The 21,689-nt window shown below is 41.8% G+C and overlaps 1 protein-coding gene across 2 annotated transcripts in view; it reads left to right on the plus strand.

Moving 5' to 3' along the window:
• The first annotated feature begins 8,580 nt into the window (after window positions 1–8,580).
• Window positions 8,581–21,689, plus strand: part of ERCC3 (ERCC excision repair 3, TFIIH core complex helicase subunit) — a 37,242-nt gene continuing 24,133 nt past the window's right edge. For both annotated transcript variants that reach the window (XM_037139850.2, XM_053667469.1), the window contains exons 1-8: window positions 8,581–8,680; window positions 8,988–9,193; window positions 9,823–10,059; window positions 12,261–12,310; window positions 12,727–12,862; window positions 13,038–13,202; window positions 13,658–13,862; window positions 15,099–15,413. In XM_037139850.2, the coding sequence (XP_036995745.2) occupies window positions 8,653–8,680; window positions 8,988–9,193; window positions 9,823–10,059; window positions 12,261–12,310; window positions 12,727–12,862; window positions 13,038–13,202; window positions 13,658–13,862; window positions 15,099–15,413 (1,342 nt within the window). In that variant the 5' untranslated portion in view covers window positions 8,581–8,652. The remainder of the gene's footprint in view (window positions 8,681–8,987; window positions 9,194–9,822; window positions 10,060–12,260; window positions 12,311–12,726; window positions 12,863–13,037; window positions 13,203–13,657; window positions 13,863–15,098; window positions 15,414–21,689) is intronic.

The following is a 21,689-nucleotide window of genomic DNA, read 5'->3' on the forward strand; positions in this document are numbered from 1 at the left end:
CAAGTTCTCTGCCTCTAGTTTCCAATAACATTCTCATTTCCATATGAGTGCTCTGCAGAATCACGGTTAATATCCACGTTCCTAGTCTCTTCAAGGCAGTTGAGGCTTTTTCTAGTATGCATCTCAAGATTCTTCCATCGTCTACCCCATTACCCAATTGCAAAGCCACTTGTATATTTTTAGGTATGTGGTACAGCAGTGCCTCACTTTTCTTCAATGAAAACTATTTAGTCAGCATTCTTCAGAGAGGCAGAATTTTTGTTTTTCTTGGGAAACCTGTCTTTGCTCTTAAGGCACTCAACTGACTGGATGAGTCCTACCCACACTATTGATGTTATTCCACTTTAAAGTCTACTGATTGTAAATGTTAATTGTATCTAAGAAATATCTTAATGGTAACACCATGATTGGTGTTTGACAGTACAATTAGACATCATAGCCTAGCCAAGTTGATCATCACAAGGATTAAGCAAATAAACTGTAGGAGATCCATTCAATGGAACTCTTACATTATTGACTAAAAGAGAGGAAGTTACATGAGATGTATAGTGTGATCTACTTTTTGTCAAAAAAAAACAGAAAAAAGCATTGGGGTGTTACTCCAAGTTTGGTAGAGTTGTAAGTGGTTATTATTTTTGCTTATCTGTAATTTTTAAACTTTTAGGATAAATGTGGGTGTTTTGCTTAGTACAAAATATTTTTTCTCAGCTTTATTGAGGTATATTGACATATAACACTGTTTAAGTTCAAGGTGTACGATGTGTTGATTTGATACACATATACCGCAGTATGATTACTACTATAGCATTATCCATCATGCCATGTAATTACCATTCTTTTTTTTTTTTGTGGTGAGAACATTAAGATCTACCGTTAGCAACTTTCAAGTATAGAATAGCATCATTAACTATTATCCTATAAATTATATCTCCAGAAGCCACTTGTCTTTTAATTAGAAGTTTTACTCTGACCAACATCTCCCCAATTCCCCCACGCCTCAGACTCAGGTAGCCACCACTCTATTCTGTTCTATGAGTTCAGATTTTTTTAGATTCGTATGTACATTAGATCTGTCTGAGATCTCATTTACACTGTCTTATTCTGCCTAGCATAATGCCCTCAAAGTCCATTCGTACTGTCTCATCAGGATTTTCTTCTTATGGCTGAATACTATTCTATTGTGTGTGTGTGTGTGTGTGTGTGTGTGTCAATTCATCCATTGACAGACACTTAGTTTGTTTCCACATCTTGGTTACAGTGAGTGATGCTGCAATAAACATGTGAGTACAGCTCTCTCTTCAAGATTCTGTTTTCAGTGCGGATGGGGCTAGCTGCAATGAGGTGGCAGACCATGCACGCGGGGCTGACTGAACAGGAAACTGAGAGTCAGAGCTGAGTATGGACTACAGCAGGGGTTGCCACTATGGGAGAAACTCCCATTCTCACATGAGAGTTCATTGGAAAGTGGGGCTAGAGCTGAGCAGGCGAGCTGCATTCTTTCCTCTCTGGCTCCTCCCCCACAGGTAGCACTGCAGCGCAGCAAAGAGGGTTGCCCTGCCTTGGTGAATACCTAAGGCCATGCCCCCTTACAACTTAACAGGTGCACAGAGACAAAGAAATAGGGTCCAATTGAAAGAACAGATCTAAACTCTAGAAATAGAGTAAAGCAAGAAGGAGATAGCCAACCTATCTGGTGGAGAGTTTAAAGCCCTGGTAATCAAAATGTTTACAGAACTGATTGAGCTTGGTTGAAAAATTAAAGTACAAATGAAAGATACCCAAAGTGAAATAAAGCAAAATTTTCAGGGAACCAAAGTGACATGAAGGAAATCAGGACTCAACAATTGGAACAAAAGGAAGAAATTAACATCCAACCAGAACAGAATGAAGAAACAAGAAATCAAAAAAAAAAAAATGAAGAGAGGCTGAGGAACCTCTGGGACAACTTTAAATGTTCCAAATTCTGAATTATAGGGGTGCCAGAGGAGAAGATCAAGAGCAAGAAATTGAAAGCTTAGTTGAACAAATAATGAAGTAAACTTCCCCAATCTGGTGAAGGAAATAGACTTCCGGGAAGTCCAGTAAGCTCAGAGTCTCCCAAAGAAGTTGGACCCTAAGAGGAACACACCAAGGTGCATCATCATTACATTACCCAAGATTAAAGGTAAGGAGAGAATCTTAAAAGCAGCAAGAGGAAAGGAGACAGTTACCTACAAAGGAGTTCCCATCAGACTGTCAGCTGATTTCTCAAAAGAAACCTTGAAGGCAAGAAGGGGCTGGAAAGTATTCCAACTCATGAAAGACAAGGACCTACATTGAAGATTACTCTATGGAGCAAAGCTGTCATTAGAATGGGAGGGCAGATAAAGTGCTTCCCAGATAAGGTCAAGTTAAAGGAGTTTATAATCACCAAGTGCTTATTTTATGAAATGTTAAAGGGATTTATCTAAGAAATTGAAGATCAAAAACTATGAACAGTCAAATGACAACAAACTCAACAACTATCAGCAAATGAATCTAAAAAAAAGGAAAAACAATGAAAACAAAAACTAAGCAAACAACTAGAGCAGGAACAGAATCAGAGACATGTACATCACATGGAAGGTTTTCAGTGGGAGCAGGGGGAGGAATAGCAGGGGGAAAAAAAAGACTGTTTTCATTTCCATTGGTTGTAAAGCCAGGAGTGGAAATGCTGGATCACATGCTAGGTTTACTTTTCCTTTTTTTTGAAGACACCGATACTGTTTTCTGTAATGGCTGCATCAATTATATTTACCACCAACAGTGCACAAGGGTTTCCTTTTCTCCACATCCTTGCTAACGTTTATTATCTCTTTTTGGTGAGAGCCATATCCCATTGTGAGGTATGAGGTGATACCCCATTGTGGTTTTGATTTGCATTTCTCTGATGATTAGTGATGTTGAGTATCTTTTCATGTACCTGCTGGCCATTTGTTTGTTTTCCTTGGAAAAATGCCTTTTTAGTTCTGCCCAATTTTTAGTTGGGATTGTTTGTTTTTGTATTCAAGTGTATGAGTTTTTTTTATATATTTTGGCAATTAACCCCCTATCAGATATGATTTGCAGATTTTTTATGGTATGTTGCCTTTTAATTTTGTTGCTGTTGTGTAGAACCTTTTAATTTTTATGTAGTCCCATTTATTTATTTTTGCATTTATTGCTTGTGCTTTTGTTGTTATATACTAAAAATTGTTGCAAAAACCAATGTCAAGGAGTCTTTTCCCTGTATTTTCTTTCAGGAGTTATATGGTTTCAAGTCTTATATTTCAGTCTTTAATCTATTTTGAATTAATTTTTTTAGTAGTCTAAGATAAGGGTCCAATTTCATTCTTCTGGACATGGTTATCCAGTTTTCCCAATACATTTATTTAAGAGACTGTCTTTTCCCCATTGAGAATTCTTGTCAAATATTAGTTCACAAAATACTTTATTAATTATGAAAATGTTAGATTAGTCATTCTTCCACATTATCATCTTCAGTAAAGTTAACCAGGTTTAGCAGTAAGAGCTTTTAAAAAGGACATATGTTTAACTTACCATTTCTATTTCTCAGAATTTACTTTTAAGAAAACAACCCAAGATGCAGTTAAAGATTTATATCCAATGACATTCATCACAGAGCTACTTACAATAAAATAAACTTGAACAATCCAGGGGTTTGTTCCAGGGCTTGGGTAAGTAAATAATGATATTGCCATACAATGGAAAATTAGTAATTAAACATCCATTTTAATGAGGGGTGAACAAAGCTTATGTTAGGAGGACATAAAATTATATATCTGTCCAAGTAATACTTCCATGTTGTAAAAACATCTGCAGGAAAAAAAGCCTAGAAGAAAATGAGCCAAAACATTGATAACCTTTGCCATGCATTTCTTTGTTTTCCAAGACTTTTGCATGACCAGTATTACTTATCAAAGAAAATATTAAAGTGCAAAAGCCTGTTTTAAAGGTTTTATTATTCCACTTCTTGAGTAAGTGAGATTTATGTAGAGCATGGACCAACAAACCAATTTAGTGAAGGCCATTTAGCTGAGAACTGACCTCTACATTGCAAATCCTGTGGCGGAGTCTCAGTCCTCAATTTGCTCATCCAGTCAGTAGCATCTAAAACACTCAATCAGTTCCTCCACCTTGAAATAAAATTAATTGAAAGCAGGACTTCCAGGACTCCTGATTTTTCTATCTCATTTATTATTCCCCAGTGGGGGTTGCTCAATTCTCCCTCATCATTCAGCCTCTTCACCAAAATGTTCTCAAACCTTTCTTCTATCTACATTCATTCTCTAGGTAACTTCAATTAGTTTTTCAGCTTCAATACAATAGATATGTTGACCGTTCTCAAACTTATATTTCTAAGTCCCAGAACTAAAGACTTATATTCAACTGCCTTCTCGACACATCATTTAATTGTCTAATAGGCCACTTCTATGGACCGAATTGCATCTTACCCATAATTCATATGTTAGCTCTAACCCCTAATATTCCTCTAATAGAGCCTGTGAGGGGGTGATAGAGGTTAAAGGAGTTAATAAGGGTGAGGTTCTAATCCAACAAAGTTGATGCCCTTATGTCATAAGAGGAACAGACACCAGAGAGCTTGCCCTTTCTTCAGTTTCTACGTGAGGATACAGCGAGAAGGCCAGAAGGCAGCCATCTGCAAGCCAGGAGGAGAGCAAGAGCTTGATCATGTTCTTCCGGTCTCTAGAACTTTAAGAAAAGAAATTTCTGTTGTTTAAATCACACAGTCTGTGGTATTCCGTTATTACACTGGATCAGACTAATACAACTACTCATATTCAATATGTCTAAAACTACCCTTCAAATATGTACCTTCCCTAAGGTGTACATTTGCAGTTTTTCAGGCCAAAAATCTTAGGACAGTTATCCTTTACTCTTTCTCTCACTTCCCATATCTAGTCAGTCTGCAAATCAAGCTCTAGCTTCAAAATATATTCAGAAAGGAACCACTTTTTTTTTTTACTTTTACCCTTACCACACTAGTAAAGTCAAAAAAACTTTGAAAAGTTTTCAATTACAGCTGACATTCAATATTATATTAGTTTCAGGTATAGAGCATAGTGGTTAGATACTTATATAAATTAAGAGGTGATCTCTCAGTAAGTCTTGCATCTATGTGACCCCCTATGTAGTTATTACAGTATTACTGACTATATTTTCTATGCTGTACTTTATATCCCTGTGACTATTTTGTAACTAATTTGTAGTTCTTAATCACTTTGCTTTCTTCACTCAGCCTCTGCAAACCCACTTCTAATTGGCAACCATCAGTTTATTCTCTGTGTCTATGAGTCTGTTTTTGTTTTGTTTGTTTATTTGGGTTTTTAGTTTGTACATATAAGTAAAATCATATATTTGTCTTTCTGACATGTCACTTAGCATAACACTGTCTAGGTCCGTCCATATTTTTACAAATGGTAAAGTGTCCTTTTTATGGCTAAATAAAAAATGTATTTGTGTATTTCATTGTATATTATGTACCACATTTTTATCCACTCATCTTTTGGTTGGAGCGTTTAATACATTTACATTTGAAGTATTGATAGGTGAGTAGTTATTCTCCTTTCATTAAATTGTTTTCTGATTGTTTTTATAGTTGTGTTCCTTATTCTTATGCTCTGTTCTCTTGTATGTTGACTTTCTGTGATGGTATCTTTTGGATTCCTTTCTTTTTACTTCTTTTCTATCTATTGTATATTTTTGGTTTGCAGTTACCATGTGCTTTGTATATATACCAGCTGCATTTACAGCAGTCCATTTTAAGTGACAGTGGTTTAAATTTGAATACATTCTAAAATCACTATCATTTTTACTCCCTCCCTCCATATTTATGTTTTTGTCATCATTTTTTTGTTTTGTGTATTTGTATTTCCTTAAGTTTACTGTTGTAATTACACATGATCTTTCTACTTTTGCCTGTTAATCTTTTACTAGCTTTAGTATTGGTTGGTTCACTGCCTTTATTATTTGCCTTTGCCAGTGAGAATTTTTTCCTTGTGATTATTTTCTTATTCATATTTTTAATCCCCCCCCTGTATTTTTAAAGAAGTCCCTTTAACATCTCTTGTAATACTGGTTTAGTGGTGGTAAACTTAAGATTGTTCATGTCTGGGAAGCTCTTTCTTTTCCCTTTGATTCTGAATGATAGCCTTTCTGGATAGAGTTGCCTTGCCTTGGTTGTAGGTCCTTGCTTTTCATCACTTTGAATTGTGGACAAAAAAGGGGGGTTCCATGCAAAGTAACCTCAGAAGATGATCTGATCATAAATTCCTAACTGGACAGGTCATGGTAGGTACTCATGCCCCAGTCATATAACTTTTTAAAAATTCTTATCCAAGGATATGCTTATTGATTTGACAGAGAGAGAGGGGGAGAAACACTGATGTGAGAGAGAAACATCAATTACTTGGCTCCCAAATAGGCCTCGTCCAGGGATCGAACCTGCAACCTAGATATGTCCTCTGACTGGGAGTCAAAACTACACCCTTTGGTGGGTGAGACGATGCTCCAACCAATTGAGCCACCAGGCTAGGGTCCCAGACATACTTTTTAGTAAAAGATTTATTTTTGCCTTTACCAAGCCCTGTGCATTGTTTCTGTGCGTCTAGGTTAACACACTTTTGAAATAAGTGGTAACCACCTTCAAGAAAGCACATAATCTTGTTAACTATCCTGTAAACTACCACCTTGCTTTTCTGTCACCTTCTTGTATCTTCCTTATGTTCCCTTCCCTCCTTAATTTCAAATGTGTAAAAGAAGCTGCAAAACAGTTATTCTTTGGAGCACTTGAGATCCTGCTCCCTGACATTCATCATCAATTTGGCTCAAATAAACTCATAAAAACTCTACAGGGTTGGATGTTTCTTAAATTCACAGAATATGGCAATCCCTTCTGGCCTGCAAAGTTGCTGTTGAGAAATCAGCTGAGTCTTAATGGAAGCTCCCTTTTAAGTAACTGCTTTTCTCTTCCTGTTTTTAAGTTTCTCTCTTTGTCTTTAATCTTTGGCATTTTCATTATGATGTATCTTGGTGTGGGCCTCTTTGAGTTCATAGGCCAGCCATTTCTCACCTGGAGCACTGCAAAAAGAGGCATTTCAAAGGTGTGCTAATTAGATGCACAAAAACAGTGGACAGAGCTGGCTTAAGGTAAATACTGACCTTTTCTAAGCGTACTAAAGGCCTAGGACATGATTGACCATCATGACCTGCCAAGTTAGGAATTTATGATCAGATTGTCCTGGGAGGTTCCTTTCTGTCACTGGACTTGTCAGATTTATTATAGCACCCCATTTTGGTCCATACTCTTACCTGCTAAACCTGTTGTGGGCTCTGAGAAAGAAGATTACCAAAAAAGGGGCTCCCAGTGACTAAGTGGGCTGAAATTAAAGAACAAACAAACAACAAAAAACAGCTTAGCAGCTATTTCCATATAGGGGCCTCTCATGCAAAGTGCACATCAGTGAGAAGCCTGCATTGAGCTGCCTACCTGCACAGTGTTTCTGCCAGCTGAGCCAGCCCTTATAAGGGAGTTCCTGGAAACCTATTTCAAACAATAGGACTGAAGCTTTCCTCTTTCAGTGGAGTTGTGCAGGTGTACCCCCATCAGCTTCTTCACTAACCAAACAGAGCAGCTTCATTCTGACCAATTAGGGACAATGCCTTCTGAACCAATCAAACTGAGGATTTGGACTCCTCATTTGATGAGGACAGATCAGTCAGGGACCAGGAATGAAAGCTTCAGTTTATAAACCCGCCCCACTCTGGATTAAGGAGTGTACCTTCTCTCCTTATTCAATGCAAAACACTGAACTTTCCACAAAAAGTTTTGCTGATTGGAGCTGAAGTTGACACGGCCAAAGACAGCTGCCAGAGCAGAGAGGTGCAGACCTGCGCAGAACCATGAGAGAGCAGAGCAGAGCTGTGTAGCTGGAGAGGGCCTGGCTCCAGAGCCGCCTCAAGAGTACTGCTGCTTCATAATTGGGCTTTGCAATTGTTTTGCATTGAATAAAATTTCCTTTTTCCACCGCTACCCAAATTGGGGATTCCTGTTGGTGTTGAATGGGCACCAACCACCATCTGTTGTTACTTTCCTTCACATTTGTTTTGCGCCAGCCCGCGCCCACCACACAGAACAGTCTCACTTCTTCAGATCTTTTGCACTAACACCACCAGGTCAGAGAGAGGATCTGACCACTGCAGGTAGAATGGCACTACTGCCCTGGCCCTGGGCCCTATTTTATTTCTTCTTGGCGGTTAACAGCAAATTTGTTCACTGCCAACATCTCTAGAGTTTAAGTTCCAGGGGTCCTCCAACAGTGGCTAAAACAGTGCTTGAGGACCATGCAAGGCACTCAGGAAATACACATCACTGACTAGAAGAAAGAATCACACGAACCGCGCAGAGTCACACGAACTGGGTCCGTCGTTCAGCAGCCACCCGCTTGCACCCCCAGCACCACCCACTCCCCTGCTCACAAGCCTACCCCGCCACCAGAGCTCAGAGGCGGGACTTTCCTTGTGGTCGCCGGAAGAGTTTCGGAGTGAACCGGAAGTTACCGGAGAACAGCCGTCCCTTCGGAGGCAGGCAGCCAGTCTCTTCCTGTGGGCGCCATGGGCAAAAGGGACCGGGCGGACCGCGGTGAGGAGTGGTGTGGGCGCGCCCGGCTGTCTGCATTCGCGGTCGCGTGGTTCTCTCCAACTAGTACCCCGAGCCGGGGGTGAGGGCGGCGGGGGGAGGGTAGTGGTGATCCGTGGCCCTTGGGCGGCCCTGTGACCTCGGTCGGGTAGTCAGCGTCTGAGGGAGTGGCGCCCGGTAGCCCTGGACTGTGGGTGGGGAATGTGTGGGCTGCTGCAGCCTGGCTGCGGCCAAGTCCCCGGAAATGCCACTAGGCGCGGCAGAGGGGCCCTTGCTCCTGGGGGGCTCACATCTGTGTCCACATCTGCAGATAAGAAGAAGTCCAAGAAGCGGCACTACGAGGATGAGGAGGAAGATGAAGATGACGCCCCTGGAAACGATTCTCAGGAGGCTGTGCCCTCGGCTGCCGGAAAGCAAGTGGATGAGTCTAGCACAAAATTGGATGAGTATGGAGCCAAGGACTACAGGCTGCAGATGCCGCTGAAGGCCGACCACATCTCCCGGCCCCTCTGGGTGGTGAGCATTCTGACAGCCAGGGCAGGGCCCCCAAGGAATCTTTGGGGCCAAAATAGAAATTCAGGCTACTGCTGGGAGAGTTGGCTGGAGAGAGCTTTCATACCGGTAGCGTGGACAGCCGAGATAGGGATGGTAGGTGTGCACACCTGCGCCAAGCTTCCTTCCTCTCTAGACCCACCTTTTACTCCCCCTTCTCTCCACTTCTGCTGCAAGTTTGGGAATACTTTCATCTATCGAATAGATGGCATTTGTTATGTAACATTTTAATTCCCCACTTGAAAAAATTGTGAAGACATAGTTCTTAGGTTTTTTTCTCAATTTGAAGTAATCAGGGTTCTGCATTCATTTGACCTAGCCAAAAGGTAACTTGAGGATAGGTGGTAAGATGGGTTTTTCCTGTGAAGAATAGTGGGAAGCAGCTACTGACTTTGTAAACCTTTTCTTCTGTTCTTTTCACTCCCTGTATGTGATCAAAGTAAAAGGCCCCACAGTTGGCCGAAGGAGTGCTTACAAAACTATCCCTGGTGTATCACTTTTTGAGCAACTTAATCTTTTATAGATAATGATATGGAAAAAAACCTGATAGTTCTAGGAACTCATTAGTTTCATGTCTGTTTGGTGTTTCTCAGGCTCCTGATGGCCACATTTTTTTAGAAGCCTTCTCTCCAGTTTACAAATATGCTCAAGACTTCTTGGTGGCTATTGCAGAGCCAGTGTGCCGACCAACCCATGTACATGAATACAAACTGACTGCCTACTCCCTATATGCAGCTGTCAGTGTTGGGCTGCAAACCAGTGACATCACTGAATACCTCAGGAAGCTCAGCAAGACTGGAATTCCTGAAGGAATCATTCAGTTTATTAAGGTAAGTGGGGGCAAAGACTGGCACTTTTGTCTTCCTTGTTAATGTAGTAATATTGAGGATAGGTGTGACATATTGTTAATTGTGGCAGTCAAGAAAATGGCCATCCAGATCTAGTGTGGGGAGCATAATAACTGATTATTGTACCAGCTGCTACTCCTGTGAATCCAGCATTGTGTTCTTGCTGAGGCCACACTTCCCATGAGGTGCTCTTAGCCAGTGGGTACTCACACGATGAGGCTAGTAAATCAAGCCCAATTTGGCCAAGGTTATTTGGGAATGTAGCCCAAAGCTAATGGTATTGTGGATGAATTGTGTACTCTCCACAATTCGTATCTTAGCGCCCTAACCACATTTGAAGTAAGGAAGTGATTAAGGTTAAATGAGGTCATAAGCGTGGTTCCCTGTTTGTGGGTAAGAGATTGCTCTCCTGCCTCGGATGAGAAGAAATCTACCAAGACATAATCTGCTTAGGGAGGAAAGGTGGCAATCTCTTTGAGGAGAAGGGCCTAGAGTCTCTTTCTCAATGGGCTTTTATTGAGTTTAGTTTGCATAGGTTGCATAGCATGCATGTAAAGGTCATCAATCAATGTCAGATAGTAATGATCAAAGAAAGGAGATAAGGTTAACAGATAGCATTTTGGGGATCATGGGGGTCCATTTGAGTCAGGGTCTGGTAGACAGGTTGATGCCAATTGGCCATCAAACCTTGGGAAACAAACTTGTTTTGTGCTTGGACCCTAAACATTTAATAGCTGAGGACATTCTTAGCAAAGCAGGTTTTATAGGATTTAATGCATTCTTTCTCAGGTCTGGTTCTCCTGGAAACCACCAGTTCCCACACAGGGCTGCACCCTGCCTCTCATTGTTTCAGGCAGGGGAAGCAAGGCAGCCAAGAGATTAGGAAGCTTCTTGCAGACAGAATGAGGACTCAGGCTATGTCAAAGCTGAAGGGCAAGGGTCCATCACCCCCTTTTTCTATAGCCCCCAAAGTCCTTCTCTTAGGGCCCCTTCGAGACTATGCCTATCTGAAGTCATCTCTCTTTTGAGGAATCTTACCTGTCATTGGCTAACCAGTCATCTTCCCGGGGCCAAGTAGGGTGAGGTAAAGGGGGCAGAGGCTGCACCCCTGCTGGGAAGATAAGTTTTGTCTCCTTAGTGGTTTATGGTCCCAAGGTCTGCTAGCTCTGGGGGCCTTTTTGCCTGTCGGTGAGGTTATAGCTTCTGAAACCAGGCAGGATAGTTCCCATCACCTGATCCAACAGGATTAGTGTCCTTATAAGAAGAGACACCAGAAGGCTTGTTTACTCTTTTTCTCTTTGCATGTATACAAAGAAGAGCTCATGTGAACATAAAATAAGAAAGCTCTCTGTAAGCCAGAGGAGAACCTTCACTAGAAACTGAATCACTGGCACTTTGATTCCAGACTTTTAGAAATAAGTTTCCGTTGTTAAACCACCCAGTCCATGTTGTTTTGCATAACAGCCCACATAGAGTAACACAGATGGTAAACTCCATCTAAAGCTGAATAACCTGCATCAGACAATAGTCAACAGTTTTCATTAGGAAAAGTCAAAAAGAACTTCAAATGTTGAAGTGGGCAGTGTTCCACATGAAGAGCAGTTGAACATGCTTGGGTTTGTTCAAAGAGATAGGTGAAATATGTTTCAGAAGAGATGGACGGTGGCCTTCATTGTCCTCTGCTTATCTAAAGGGAGTTGGATTCAAACCCCAAAATCTGGTGTGGTAGAAGATGAGTGCCACAGGGCTCCAGAACAGTAATGCATCTAACCTCAGAGAAGAATGAGGACTCAGGCTATATCAAAGCTGAGGGGCAAGGGTCCATCACCCCCTTTTTCTATAGCCCCCCAAGTCCTTCTCTTAGGGCCCCTTTGAGACCATGCCTATCTGAAGTCATCCCTCTTTTGAAGAATCTTACCTGTCATTGGCTAACCAGTCATTGTCTAAATAATTTTAAAATTAGTTACCTGTCATTGTCTAACCAATTTTAAAATTAATTAGACAAGAAGAAGGTGTTCTCAAAAAGAAGAGTCTAATAGAAAAAGCTCAATTTAGGGAGCTCTGACCATGTTAGGATTGTACATTGAGTTTTCCTACAGTAACATGAACTCTACACTTGGTTGATAAGTGGTTCTGAGTGAGCTTCATGTTGCTAATTTTGCCTGATTTGTTACTCCTTGCAGTTGTGTACTGTCAGTTATGGAAAAGTCAAGCTGGTCCTGAAACACAACAGGTAAGGGATTTTGCGTGACAGGCCTGTCCCAGGCACTTTCACTCTCTGTGCTTCAGATGTTAAGAAGCCAACATTTGTGGCCTGTCCACTCTGCATCAATACCCACTCCCCTGAGTAATGTGATACAAAGGAATAGATAAAGTAACGTGGCCAAATCTAAAGTTTCTTCACTGGCCACCACGTTCCCCCAAGTGGGGCTGGGGCTCAGATCCTCGTTTATTTGTCTTCATAGTATGGCTTTGTCTACAACTCTCATGTTAAGTAGCTAGTAGTTTATAGGTTAGGTTTGGCAAAGGGTTGTGGGAGAGTGATAAAGAGGAGAGAGGCATGAGGTCACCGTTTTTAGACATCTAACTGAGCAGTGTAACCTTCTGAAAATGGTGTACTGCTCACTTGGCACCTCCTTCCTCTTGTAGGTACTTTGTTGAAAGCTCCCACCCTGATGTCATCCAGCATCTTCTCCAGGACCCAGTGATTCGGGAGTGCCGCCTAAGGAGTTCTGAGGGGGGGGTGACTGAGCTCATCACAGAGACTTTTACAAGCAGATCTGCTGTACGTGAGCTTCTTCTGGGTTACTCTGGGGGTGGGAGCATTTGGTATTACAGCTCTCTCAGGTGCTTCTGTTTCAGTTTTGCAACCTAGTGGCCTTGCTATTTTCTTAGCAACTTAAGTTCTTTCTTGGGGTTAACTGTTGCATGTGAATCCAAATCCTGTCTTTCTCTTACAGATTGCAAAGACTGCTGAAGACAGTGGTGGGCCCTCCACTTCCCAGGTGACAGATCCACAGGGTAAATCTGACATCCCCAAGGACCTATTTGACTTTTATGAGCAAATGGACAAGGATGAAGAAGATGAAGAAGAGACACAGACAGTATCTTTTGAAGTCAAGCAGGTTATTGAACAGATCCCCTCCTGATTCCTTCTCTAAGACAATGTCAGAAGCTGGTCCAGCCCTGCACAGACTCTTTCTGTAGTCTGTGTGAGAGGAAGGAATGCTCATCTGTTCCCAAATTGCTTTCTCCTTCTTGGTGTCTGTGGGCCATAGCATCATTCTTGGTAATGGAGTTGGATCTGGGTGTCCCATTCCTCACACTGGTGGGTCAGTTTTCAGGTGTGAGAAATGGTGCCAGAGGGGCATTTTTGGTGGCTGGTTGGATTTCATTTTGTGTATGTCCTTAGTTTGGGTTGCCTTTCCATGTTTTAATTCAGCTGTTACTTGCAGGATCTAAAGTCGCCAAAGCCTAGATAACTGCTGTCCTTTCGACCACAAGGCCCCTTAAAATATGTGCTGTTTATGAGCATGCCCTGGAGTTAGGAAGGTTATAAAACTTTGTTCTCACTCCCCAGGAGATGATTGAGGAGCTTCAAAAACGTTGCATTCACCTAGAGTACCCTCTGTTGGCAGAATATGACTTTCGGAATGATTCTGTTAACCCTGATATCAACATTGACCTGAAACCCACAGCTGTCCTTAGACCTTATCAGGAGAAGAGCTTGCGGAAGATGTTTGGGAATGGGCGTGCACGTTCAGGGGTCATTGTTCTTCCTTGTGGTGAGTGATACTTAAATGAAGATCTCCAGGCTGCCTCCCACTCTCCTTGTGTACCTTTCTATAAATGTACCTCACACCTGGCCAGGGAACAGCCATGGTCAGACGACTTCCTGATTCAGGACTTGAAAAGTATTTGAGTGCTTGCTGTGTGCAGGACCCTGACCTCCACTCTGGGATGTAATGATGGAGAGAGCAATACTCTGATGTCAAGCTTATTCTGGTGAGGTGGAGACAGATGGTATACAAATCACCTAAGCAATGTGTGAAATCTTGGGCAATGAAGACAAACAACACTGTGCCAGGGTGGTATTATTTTGCATGCTGAGTTGGGCTGGGGTTTTTTTTTGCAGTCAGTCTTGTGAAGCCTGTTTATGTGGAGGTTCCCTGGCACAGACACTGGCTTGTTCCTGGAAAGCAGGTTAGAGTGTGTGCATCCACAAAGTCAGGGGCAGCCCTGGCTTCTATCTGATGTCATTTATCCCAAGTCATGGCAGCTCCTGGCCAACCTTCACAGCCTGTAGTCACAAAGATTCCGCTGTCCTGGACTTAAGCTGTCAGAAGCTATAGGGGAGTGACGTAGGCCTTTAGGTGGTTGTTCTTTTTTAAAAGCTTCATGAGTTATTTTGACGCACATTCCTGGTAAAGGAAGACTTGCTACCTAAAGGAATAGCTTGATTTTTTTATCTTGATCATCAAATGGTTGATGGTAGTAAATGTGGAAGCTCCTGAAATTTTACCTTCTCTGTCTTTACCAGCAGTGTACACACTTACTACATTTTTGACTTCTCAGCCCACTTGGTTGTGTAGTCATGACAGCTGTCTTTTGCTGAGTCTATGGTGCATCTGTGTGCTGAGCACAGTCTACCCCAGAAGCATCATTTTTCCATGGATTTGGGCAAGTTATGCCTTAGCTTTAGTTCTGCCACATGGAAAATGGCAACAATAGAGTCTCTTATCTCTTGTTTGTTTTGAGGTTTCAGCCTTTAAACAAGATACATGTAAAATGCTACAATAGGGGCTGGCACTTGCCTCTTTTACTTCTTACGTTTGTGTAAAGTGAACATGGCTCCATTTTATAAAAAAGAAAACAGACTCCAGAGCAGTAAGTGCTTCGTAATGTCAGCTGTGAAGATGGTTACAAATAATTTGCCCAGATTTGTGTGCTGATGAGTCTGTCTGTCTCTGTCCTTCATTTCAGCTTGGCCTTGGATAGGATTATTCTTTGGTTTCTCGTAGGTGCTGGGAAATCCCTGGTTGGTGTGACAGCTGCATGCACTGTCAGAAAACGCTGTCTGGTGCTAGGCAACTCAGCTGTGTCTGTGGAGCAGTGGAAAGCTCAGTTCAAGATGTGGTCCACCATTGATGACAGCCAGATCTGCCGCTTCACCTCCGATGCCAAGGACAAGCCCATAGGCTGCTCCATTGCCATCAGCACCTACTCCATGCTGGGCCACACCACCAAAAGATCCTGGGAGGCTGAGCGAGTTATGGAGTGGCTGAGAACTCAAGAGTGGGGCCTTATGATCTTGGATGAAGTACACACCATACCAGGTAAGCAGGGTGAGAGCTAAGTTGTGCACTCATTGCATAGACAAAAACTGATTTCCAGCTGTTGGCTTGAGGGAGGGGCTCCTGTGCAGTACAACCATCTTCCTGCAGAGACTTACTGGGTAAAGCTTTTAAATAAATCCTAAGTGTCCTGGATGGGTAGCTCAGTTGGTTAGACATCATCCCACTATGCCAAGGTTGCGGGTTTGATCCCCAGTTAGGGGACATACAAGGATCAACCAATGAATGCATCAGTAAGGAGAACAACAAACAGATGTTTCTCTGTCCCTCTCTTCCTTTCTCTCTGTGAAATCAAATAAAGAAAATAATTAAATAAGTCAGAAGTATTTTGGGTGAGGGTAGGGGTGGATGGTGAATACATTCACAGATTCCTTAATCACTGGCCCAAAGTAGTTGCTTTCTTTTCCAGTCTTACTTCTTTGGTGGAGTTCAGCTTACCCTTAACTCATTTTTTTGTGGTCCTGTGAAAATGACTAGGAACACTGAAAATTCTTGCAGTAGTGTTATTTATTTTATTTGCAGGCTAAAGTATTGATCCTTAATATGTTACAGAAGCCCTACTTCTGGTATTGTAAGAAATTTGTGTTTTAAAAACAGCTATGTTAATATAATTTATATACCATAAAACCCACTCATTATAAGTATATGATTCAAGATTTTTAGTAAACTTACGGAGTTGTGCAAATATCACTATGATCTAGTTTTAGAACTTCTTCACACTCATTTATAGTCTGTTTTCATCCCTATCCCAGGTGACCACTGAATTGCTTTCTATCTCTATAACCTTCCCTTTTCTGGAGACACCATATTAATAGAATCGTACATATCTTTTTGCATCTGGCATCTTTCACTTTGCATAGTGGTTCATCCATATTGTAACATGTACTGATAGTCTGTTCCTTTTATTTCTGTATAGTATTCCAGGCAAAACTTTCTTGATAGAGCAAATTAAGAGCAATTTGATAAATTAAGTATCAGAGATACTCTCAATGAAATTATATCAGAGCCATTTTTACATGGAGTATTCAAAATATTGTCCACATGGCTCTAGCATCTGCTTTTTTTCTGTATAATGAGAGCTACTCCAGCACCTCTTGGTGTCTGAAGATACCTAGATGTTTATGGCAAGCTAGATAGAGATCAGGGGTCTGTCAGGTAGAAGTAACAGGGTGCAAGTCCAGAAAGTACTTGTTATGGCCCAGCAAGGTGGCCATGTGACTAGAGGGCGACAGTTAAGTTGAGGTAGTAGAGGGACAGGCAGGGTAGTTATTAGGGGCAAATCTTGTATGTAGGGCCTTGTAGGTCACAGTAAGGGTTATATTCTTGAGTGGGTAGGAAGCTATTTGAGGAATTTGAGCAGAGGTGTTATGATCTGACTTAACACTAGAAAAGTATCACCCTGGCTGCTGTCCTGACAATAGACTGAAGATGAAAGGATAGAAGCAGCTAAGTGGGGTAGTTTGTGGAATCTCAACAAGAGGCTTGACCTAGTAAGAATAAAGGTAATCACATCCTGCCCAAGTGGTTCACTCAGTTGGACCATCATGCCGTACACCAAAAGGTTGGAGGTTTGATCCCCAGTCAGGGCATGTATTGAGGTTGTGGGTTTGATCCTTAGTCTAGGTGCATGTGGGAGGCAACCTATCAGTGTTTCTCTCTCAGTGATGTGAGAGAGAAACCCTCCCCCCCGCCCCTCCCTCTTTTTCCCCCTTCTCTCTCTCTCTAAAAATCAATAAAACATTCTCAGGTGAGGAGTAAAAAAAAGAATAAAGGTAATCTAATTCTGGATATGTCGTGAAGGTTAAGCTGACAAGTTGGATGTGGGAACTGAGAGAAAGAGAAGTCCAGGATGACTGTTAGGTTTTTGGCTTGAGCACTTAGAAGGATAGAGTGGACATTAATTAAGATAGGAAAAACTGGCCCTGACTGGTGTGGCTCAGTGGATTGAGCACTGGCCTGTGAACCAAAGGGTCACTAGTTCAATTCCTAGTCAGGGTGCATGCCTGGGTTGCCAGCCAGATCGGGCCCCCAGTAGGGGGCATGCAAGAGGCGACCACTTATTGATGCTTCTCTTCCTCTCTTCCCCTTCCCCTCTCTCTAAAAATAAATAAATAAAATATTTTTTAAAAAGGGGGAACATACTAGAAGGAGCAGATTTGGAAAGTGATGATGAGGGGTAGGCTTTAGACATTTTAATTCGATTGCCTGTTAGACATTCAGGCAATAACAAAAATGTTAGAAAATGAGAGGAGACATGAATAGACTTTTCACAAAAGAGAATGCAGAGGTGTCAATAATCATTTGAACACGGAAGTTCCCAATCATTAGCTCTCAAGGAAATTCAGATCAGAAGCATAATAAGACACTGCTGCATACTTGTTAGAGTGATTAAAATAAAACCCTGGCAATACCCAGTGATGGCAGAGTACAGAACAGCTGCAGCTGTCACATGTTGCCTGAGGCAGTATACAGTGTGCAGTCACTCTGGATAAGTTGGGTAATTTATTAGAAAGTTACCATATAACTCAACAGTCTCACCCATGGATGTCCATCCTAGAGAAATGAAAATGTAGTTTCACTCAAAAACCTGCGTGCGAATGTTTATTCTGACTCTAGTCATAATCTCTAAAACCTAGCAACAAGCAACATGCTCATCAGTGGGTGACTGGAAAGACAAACTGGTGCACCTGTCCCATGGAACACTGCTCAGCAGTGAAAAGGGACACACTGTTGCTGTGTGTGATAACCCGGCTGAATCTCAGAGGCTCGTGTTGAGTGAATGGGCCTCTCTCAAAGCTTACATAGTGTGTTAAGCCTTTGACAGCACATTCTTGAAACAAAACTATAATGACGGGGATAGATAGGTGGGTGCCAGGGTGGGGTGGAGTAGGGTGACTATAAAGGGAGGACACAAGGGAGGTTTTTGGGGTGATGGATTGGTCTAATATTCCTGCTTGTGGTAGTTACACAAATCTATACATGGCTTAAAATTTATAGAACTGATCCCACTCACTGCACCCCTAAATCCCACTGGAGAACAATCAGTTTTACTATGTGATCATTTAAAAACTAAAGAAAAAAATTGGAAGAGTATGGGTATTTGGCCTGATCAGATTGGAAATTGATGATACAGAGAACTTATCACCTGCATTTGAAGCTTATGAAGGCTGGAGACTTTCTGTCCAAGTATGTATTTAGTGTGTTGATGTCTTCAACTGCATCCCGGGTCCCTGAGGGTGGCAGCCAGGCTTGGGCCTGATTATCTGGGGGTGAGGTTTTGCCATGTACAGTTCATGCTACCTATGTGTCTGTCTCTCTCTGCTGTGGTTTGCTGCATAACTTACTCTCTGTTTGTGTAGGAGAGTGAAACCTAACAGCTCTAAAGGATTTTGAATTTAGGTTCTCACCAGGGCAAACAGCAGATGTTAAATAAGGAATTTGTAGCAAATCAGAGTAAGTTTTTTGACTGTTAAATTCCACGTTGGATTAAATAGAATAATAAATCTTTGAGATTTATCTAAAAAAAAAAATAGGGCACTTTTGCCCAAAATGGAGGCATAGGTAGATAGATACACTGTGCCTCCTTGTACAACAAAAAAAAGGGCAAAAACAATTTAAAAACAAAAACAACCATAACTGACAGAAAATTGACTGTATGGAAGTCTGACAACCAAGGAGTTAAAGAAGAAACATTCATCCAGATGGGTAGGAGGGGTGGAGACAGGCAGTAGGGAAGACAGGGCTTGCGGCAAGGCAGCAGCTACTGGACCCAGCAATGCCATCGGTTGTGGAACAGGGTGTACAAGTCTGCAGCTGGCTGGCAAGGCAGCGGCAGGTGGACCTGGTGAACTGGCGGATTGCAGACTGTGCAGTTCCACATTTGTGCATAGATAAACTGGGAGAAACTACTAGTGAGTGGGACTGTCTGCACAACCCAGGGCCCTAGCACATGGAAATAAAGCCTCAAACCGCTGATTGAAAACATCTGTAGGGGTTGAGGCATCTGGAGAAACTCCCAGCCTCACAGGAGAGTTTGCTGGAGAGACCCGCAGGATCCTAGAACATAACAAAAGCCCACCCACCTGGATATCAGCACCAGAAGGGCCCAGTTTGCTTGGGGGAAGCGGCAGAAGGGACTGAAATCTGGCAGAGAGCAGAGCAAGCACCATTGTTCCCTCTCTGACCCCGCCCCCACATACAGCATCACAAGGCAGTGACTTGGGTTACCCTGCCCTGATGAACTCCTAAGGCTGCACCCATCAAGACAAAAAAAAAAAAAAAAGGCCCAAAGGAAAGAACAGATCAAAGCTCCAGGAAAAAAAAAACAACAACTAAGCAACAAAGAGATAGCCAATCTATCAGATGCACAATTTAAAACACTGGTAATCAGGATGCTCACTGAATTAATTGGTTGAATTTGGTCACAAATTAGATGAAAAAATGAAAAACAAAAACTAAGTGAAATAAAGGAAAATGTACAGGGAACCAATAGTGGTGGGAAGGAAACTGGGACTCAAATCAATGGGGTGGACCAGAAGGAAGAAAGAAACATCCAACCAGAGAAGAATGAAGGAACAAGAATTTAGAAAGTGAGGAGAGGCTTAGGAACTTCCAGGACATCTTTAAATGTTCCAACATCCAAATTACAGGGGTACAAGAAGGGGAAGAGGAGGAGCAACAAGTGGAAAAGTTCTTTGAACAGATAATAAAGGAGAACTTCCCCAATCTGGCAAAGGAAATAGACTTCCAGAAAGCCTCGAGAGTCCCAAAGAAGTTGAACCCAGAAAGGAACACACCAAGGCACATCATCATTACATTAGCCAAGATTAAAATCAAGGAGAGTCTTCTAGAAGCAGCAAGAGAGAAAGAAACAGTTACCTACAAAGGAGTTCCCATCAGACTGTCAGCGGATTTCTCAAAAGAGACCTTCCAGGCAAGGAGGGGCTGGAAAGAAGTATTCCAAGTCATGAAAGGCAAGGACCTACATCCAAGATTACTCTACCCAGCAAAGCTTTAATTTAGAATGGAAAGGCAGATAAAGTGCTTCTCAGATAAGGTCAAGTTAAAGGAGTTCATCATCACTGAGCCCTTATATGAAATGTTAAAGGGATTTATCTAAGAAAAAGAAGCAGAAAAATATGAACAGTAAAATGACAGCAAACTTACAATCATGGACAACAAAACACCTAAAACAAAAACAAACTAAACAAACAACTAGAACAGGAACAGAACCATAGAAATGGAGATCACGTGGAGGGTTATCAGCAGGGCAGTGGGAGGGGGAAGGAAAAAGTACAGAGAATAAGTAGCATAGATGGTAGGTAGAAAATAGAAAGGGGAAGGGTCAGAATAGTATAGGAAATGTAGAAGTGAAGGAACTTATATGTACGATCCATGGACATGAACTAAAGGGGGGGAATATGGGTGGGAATGGGTATGCAGGGCAGAGGGGAGTGAAGTGGGAAAAATAGGACAACTGATAAAAAAAATAAAGGTTGCAGTGTTCTTTTACAGATCTTCCAAAAGGAGCTCTATTAGGTCATTATGTTAATAAGAAATTCTTACTACAGTACTTGTATATATTGTGTTTATTGCATGGGAGTCACTGTGCCAATTTCATTATTTTTATAACTATTTATTGAAATCCTTTAAGTAGCAGGCACTGTGCTTGTCACTGGAGTCAATGTAGGAGGGACAGAGTCATGCAAATACATGTCAGATAATTGTGATATAATATGCAGTCGAAAAGGAGGCAGATGTCCTATGTGATATATTTGAAGCCAGAGTCAAGGTGCCCTTGAGGTAGAGCTGGTATGGACAGGACAGGTTAGCAGAGAGACTTCTGGGTGCTGTGATCACTAAGATCATGACCGGGGTGGTTCTGCAGGTACCTGCAGGTTTCTGCAGAAACCTAGAGGGATTTGGCTTACAAGGAGAGGTAGATTCTTTAATTTAAAAAAAAAAAAAAAAAAGGATTTAATTAATTTATTTGGGGGGGGAGGGAAGGAGAATAAAAGGGAGAGAAACATCAATGTGTGGTTAACTCTCACACGCCCCCTAACAGGGACCTGGCCTGCAACCCAGGCATGTGTCCTGACTGGGAATCAAACCAGCAACCCTTTAGAAACCTCTGTATAACTTAAATTGGTCTTCTGGATACAGATTTCTGACCTCAGATCGAAAGGACAGTTGACTCTTATGGACCCACACAATTTAAACTTGTTCAAGGGTAAATAAACTATTAGAATTTTTATAATG

Source organism: Artibeus jamaicensis, unplaced genomic scaffold (genome assembly GCF_021234435.1).
Source record: "Artibeus jamaicensis isolate MK-2021 breed Jamaican fruit bat unplaced genomic scaffold, CSHL_Jam_final contig_469, whole genome shotgun sequence".
Lineage (NCBI taxonomy): Eukaryota > Metazoa > Chordata > Mammalia > Chiroptera > Phyllostomidae > Artibeus > Artibeus jamaicensis.